The sequence below is a fragment of the Mastomys coucha genome, unplaced genomic scaffold (assembly GCF_008632895.1).
Source record: "Mastomys coucha isolate ucsf_1 unplaced genomic scaffold, UCSF_Mcou_1 pScaffold20, whole genome shotgun sequence".
NCBI lineage: Eukaryota > Metazoa > Chordata > Mammalia > Rodentia > Muridae > Mastomys > Mastomys coucha.
Window position 1 is genome coordinate 136757962 of NW_022196903.1, and position 6000 is coordinate 136763961.

General features: G+C 44.5%; 1 protein-coding gene across 2 annotated transcripts in view; it reads right to left on the bottom strand.

Moving 5' to 3' along the window:
• Window positions 1–6000, bottom strand: part of LOC116099769 (sulfotransferase 6B1-like) — a 41501-nt gene that overhangs the window by 32042 nt on the left and 3459 nt on the right. For both annotated transcript variants that reach the window (XR_004122374.1, XM_031383821.1), the window contains exons 2-3: window positions 4376–4560; window positions 257–383 (exon numbers count right to left, since the gene is read on the bottom strand). Coding sequence is in view for 1 of the 2 variants with exons in the window: in XM_031383821.1 (XP_031239681.1) it covers window positions 257–383; window positions 4376–4560 (312 nt within the window). In the remaining variant the exon portion in view is untranslated. The remainder of the gene's footprint in view (window positions 1–256; window positions 384–4375; window positions 4561–6000) is intronic.

Genomic DNA, 6000 nt, shown 5'->3' on the forward strand with positions numbered 1-6000 from the left:
CAAGCCAGTGACCTCAGCCTGGCCGAGGTGGAGGCAGGAGGACCTCTGAGGTCCCTGGATGCCAGCTCCCCTCCAAGCTCAGTGACCTCATCTCAAAGCAAGGTGGGCTTGATACAGCAGGGCACACAATGTTCTCCTTAGGACTCTGCACACCAACGTGTGAGCGCACACGCATACACACATAGTACACAGAGCACACACATACAGAGTAAACAGACACAATTTAAAATAAGAAAGTGATGATTGCTATATTTACCATCTCCTTTGAGGAACAGCTCTAAGAATGCAGCCCATGTTTCCGTAGAAGGGAGATTGGGGTTGTCCCTGTAATAGTGGAACATGGACACAGCTGTATCCTTTGGATTTCTGACGATGTAGATAATCTGTTTTAAAAATACGAACAATTTACTCTAGGATGAAAAAAGCCACAACACAAAATATTTCCCAAAAGAAAGTTGCAGGTAAAACTTACCTATGCAAATTCCACCTTTCCTTTCCCTTTCTTCCTTTCTTCCTTCCTTCCTTCCTTCCTTTCTTTTCCTTTCTTCTCTTTTCTTTTCTCTTTAAATAGCATTAGCTGGTGACTAAATAGACCTATGCTTCAGTCTCCAGAAACCCAGTGTACTTAAGAATCATCCAAGAAGAATGTTAATTTTATTCCAGAGGTCCCAGAGGTGGCCTAGCTTGCTGTCTTTTAAACCAGCCCCCAGCAGCCACTGGTGCTCACAGCCTAATGGACAGCTTTCTAAATCATTTGATAAGTATGGCCCTATCTTTTAGAGCCAGGCATGGGAGAACCTCTATTCATTGTTAAACAAAACAACTCTTTGTTATCTATATGTTAGATAACATTTGAATGCAGCAAGGTTTTTCCCCAAACTGTCTATTATTCTTATTGGAAAACTATAGTCTGGACCTTCCCTTTTGACAATTTAATTCCTTGCCAAGCAAAACATCTAAGATCCCTCTCAGTTCCTAGGAATACTGCAACTGTAACTCAATGCACAAACATGTATTCAGTGTGTGTTAGATACCAGAAAATCTGCAATGACCCAGCTCCAGGAGTGTAGCAACTAGCAAGATGGGAAGGATTTGAGCCCTCTCTCAGAGTATAGTTGGCTGACTAGCAGGCAATCAAATGTTCTCTTGACAATGGAGCATTGTAGGAGCTCAAAGACAGGATTGCAAAAGGAAGAGGGAGAATCTTCCAGAAAGTGATAGAAGAAGCCAGGTAATGGGGCCTTTCTGATCATAGTCAACACTGCATAGGTTAAGCACAAGATGTTCTCGACTTTTAACTGACAGCTGGGACAGACACAATTTACCTAGATAAGACAGAGTCCGCTGAGTTACTGTTAACCACTGCTATCTTTCAGTAGCATGTTCATAGTTCAGATGCTGTGTGTGTGATCCACATGAATCCTGGTCCCTCTTTAATTGAGAGATGTGTAAAGGTCAATGTGTCAAGAATGAAACCCAGCGTTTACCCAGCCCCACCCGAGACACTCTCTAGCTTACACTGTAGTGTGAGGCAACCTCACAGACCTTGGGCCGTCTCTTCCTGTGCCAGACTTTCAGAGCAGAACCACAGAAACCCGAGGCTTGCTGAACTCACTTCTGAAACTCTAAAGTGGAATAAAGAAGCAAAGCCTTATGTACTGATGAGTTGGACAAAGACGTGTGGCAGAGAAGCCTCTGAAGGAGCCCAGAGTTATCAACATAGAGATGCTATTTGTTTGCATTATAGACTTGGGAACACAATGCAGTCTTCTTTTGTAGGTTTTGGAGTAAACTGAGAAACCTGAAGAATCACTGGATGGTGGGGGTTAGGAGCTATAAAGAAAAGTCAGGGTGGTTCCCTAGGAGCCTCGGGGAGATGGAGAGATAGCTTCATGGCTTCATGGTTAAGACCCTTGCTGTCCTTTCAGAGGACCCCAGGTCAGTTCCCAGCACTCACACTGGGCAACTCACAGCTGCCCATCATTGCATCTCCAGAGGGATCCAATGCCTTAGGTGTCCATGGACAACTGCACTCACGTGCACAGGCATGTGCACATGTGCACAGACACACAGACACACACACACACACACTCACACATCACACACATACACAAATGATAAAAGTAAAATCATCGTTAAGCATCATAAAATGAATAACAAAATATAAATTTCAAGCTATGTATTTTCCTAACAGAAAGAGAGCAAGGAAAATATAGATCAAGAAGCAAATACAATTGTCTGTAACTCCCTGACACCGTCTTCTGCCCTCCCAACCACACATCCCAGCTACACAAGAGGTGCAGAGACACCTGTGAAAGCATGCCACCCATACACATGCAATACCTTTTTTAAAAGCAGAAACAACAAAGGCTAAGTGAAACCGAGAGGTTTGTGATAACATTTAGAGGGACGAGTCTCTGGTCTGATCAGCCTTGCAGAGGTAGGGAAAGCTCAGCCGGCTCTCAGGCCCTCAGGACTAACCCATAAACACACCCATGGAGGGCCTGCATTTTTAATCATATGCAGCATTGTGTCGTGAGCTGATAGGAATGAGGTGTTCAGCTTGAGTTTCAATGGAAAACTGGGGGACCTGCAATTGACTTAGATAAGAAAGTGTTTGCTGAGTCATGTAATATTATTCCTATCTTCTGGAGGAGACAGGAAGAGGCTTAGTTCCTTCCCGCCAGGCTCACTCAGAAAGAGTGCACCTTAAGGCTGCACTGTCAGGGTAGAAGTGAAGAAGAACCTGTCTCAGCCTCAAGCCTGTGACCCACAGGTGCCATGCGTGTGGGACAGACACAAAACTTCCTGGCTGGTAACGATTGCTTGAGAATGTCATCAGTTACTGGAATTAGATCCTCTCTCTCTCTCTCTCTCTCTCTCTCTCTCTCTCTCTCTCTCTCTCTCTCTCTTTCTCTTTCTCTCCCTCCATTCCTCTTCTTCTCCCCCACCCCATTCTCCTCCTTACTCTCCCATCTCCAGTGTTTCTTCCATGTCTCCTCTCTCCCTCTCTGTTTTGTATTTAACCCAGGCACAAGAAAGGCAAGTGACTGACTGCCTCTCTCTGTTTGACTCCCTTCCTGACTTTCTCAGAAACAGCTTGGGAGAAAGGAAAATGGTTTGTTGAGTTTTGAAAATGTAATTGAATTAAGCTTCCCCTGTTCTGACGTTCAGAGAAAATCCCTGACACCCAGCCCTGATTGATTGTGTCTACTTATATTTGTGTGGGAGAAGGGCCAGTGCAGAGCTACGGTCACAAGATAACCGTGGAAAGGTCTCCTCTGTCTGTTCCTTTACGGGCACAGGCGCCTTGTTTCAGTTTGTGCAGTTAGAAAATGGCTACTGTGGTTGCAAGAGGCTTCATTTCTGGGAACTTTATACCTGTCTTGTCTCTGATTTCCAGACATTAATATTCTTGTGCTTTACTTCTGATCAAAATGTTCCTTATCTACATAATCCTAAAAAGATTACAATGAATGCTAATGCCATGTGCTAGAAACTCAATTTTCTCGTCAGGCTATTTACTCCTAGTATTGTTTTTCCTGTGTAGATACATTTCAATCAAATTGAGAATATTTGTTACACATGAACTAAAAGCATGGTCTCTTCATCCCTTTATCATGCAAAAATCCCTCCATGAAAATGTAAATGAGGAAAAGAAAGCTGTGAAAATGGAAAATGTTCTTTCAAATTATAATTGGCTTTTAAAAAGTATAGCCCCTGAGTTAATAATGGCTCAAGGGAGCTGTCCTTTATCATTTCTTCCTATAATAACTTTTCCCAGAAAAAAATAAAATAATCAGATATAAACAGCACTTGCTTTGCTACCATCAAGCCCCATGACTGGGCAAGAACCCAAGGGACCTGGGGCTGGAGAGACTGCTCAGTGATTAGGAGAACTGCCTGTTCTTGCAGAGAACCAGGTTCAGTTCCCAGCACCCACATGGTGGCTTACAACTGCCGTGACTCCAGTTATAGGAGAACTTACGCTTTCTTTGGGATCCCAAAGCCACTGCATGCATGTGATGCACATACATACCTGAAGACACTCACAGTTGCACATCAAATAAAAATAAAATGAATCTTTGGGATAAAAAAGAGCTGAGCATCCTGAGGCTGCTCCTGGGCAGGAGCACTGAGCATCCCGAGGCTGCCCGTGAGCAGCAGTACTGAGCATCCCGAGGCTGCCCTGGGCAGCAGCACTGAGCATCCCGAGGCTGCCCTGAGCAGCAGCACTGAGCATCCCGAGGCTGCTCCTGGACAGGAGCACTGCGCATCCCGAGGCTGCTCCTGGGCAGGAGCACTGAGTATCCCGAGGCTGCCCCTGGGCAGCAGCACTGAGCATCCTGAGACTGCCCTGGGCAGCAGCACCTACCTTGCACTGCTTCTGTTTCACAGTCACCGGAAGCATTTCGTAGTTCAGATGAGTCGGGATAGCTCTTCTCTTAGGAATCATTTTCAACTCTTCAAATTTAGAAATGTCTCCCAACTCAATAGGAGATGTGAGTGTGATGCCAGCATCGGGAATGCGCTCAATGACTTCTGCCAGCCAGTGGGTGCCTGCACACAAACAGAAAGGGGAATGCAGTTTTAATTAAATGTTGCAGCCGAGCAAGGAGAGAGAGCACAAGCAGGTTGTGTGACTGCACAGGGCAAGTGTGACTGCTGTCAGCAGTCCTGACGCTCTCACCCCTGGAACCTGGTGAAATGCTAATTGGCTTGTGGAGTACCCTTCGGTTCTAAGAGTGCAAAGGTTTGCACAGGATGCTTCCTGAGTTCTTCCCTTAAAAGAATTTGTTAGCACTCCCTTCTATACCCTGCTGATCACCAGCTCACGTGCATGTTCCCAAACGTGGTTCCCACAGTCCACGAGCTCTTCTCCTTTTAAAGGCTATCTTCTACCCTCTCAACCACCCCTCCCCCACAGTTCCTCTCCCTCTCTGTCTCCCATGGCACTCAGCCCCTTCCTCTGTTAGAACACACATCAGAACACAGTTACTATGGCGTATGTGTGTGTTCACCTCCCTGTTCACCTTTTGGAGAGAGACACATAGATCTCCCTGTATGCATAGAATAGTACCTGTGCAGACCAAGCATTTAAATCATCAATGTTCGTCATACTCAGAGAGATAAAAGGCTGATACCATAGAATCTGAAGAAAGCACAGAGTTCTGTTTTGGTTTTGGTGTTTTGGGGGTGGGGTGGGGAGTGGGGATGGTGTTGTTATAAATTGAATCTGTTATTATTGTATTTGCACACAATGTGGAGGAGTGAATGTCACAGAGCACCCATGAGTGTCAGAAGACAACTTTGTAGAGCTGGTCTTGTCTCTCACCTTTATCTGTGCTCCCTGGATCAAATTCACATGGCCAGGCTAACACAGCAAGGGTTTTAATCTACATGCCGGCCATCTTGTTGGCCCTGTGCTCTTGTGTTTGTTTGTAATATGGGGGATTGTTACACAGGGGATGACACAGGGGACTGAACCCTGTACTCTGTTCACGCTACACAAGTACTCTTCCCTGAACGTCCCACCCCTACACACCCAGCCAAGAATACAAGTCCACGCTTTGCTGAAGCAAATGATGGCTGTCTCCCAATTTTGCAGCAGAGAAGCTAAAGCTCACAGAGGGAGTGGGGGCATTTTGCTAATTTGAAGACTACATCCCTGAGGAGGTCAAATCAGGCTAGGTCTTATTTTGTTGCAATTTCAGTGACATGTAACATGCACAACTTCATGGCTGAATAAATAAATACTCAGTCTAAAGTGATCTGACTTGCTTTATAAGTTATTTTTTAAGTTTTATTGCATTACAATGAGAAAAGTTACATGATTTTATCTGAATTTGATAACATTTAAAAACATATTTTAAGTAAATAGAATTTAATCACATTCTTGTTTTCCTTTTGTACCCCAACCCTGAGACCCCCGTTCAATACCTACAATATCTTTTTTGTCATATTCTTTAAAATTTATAAAATATAACAATAAAAATGAGT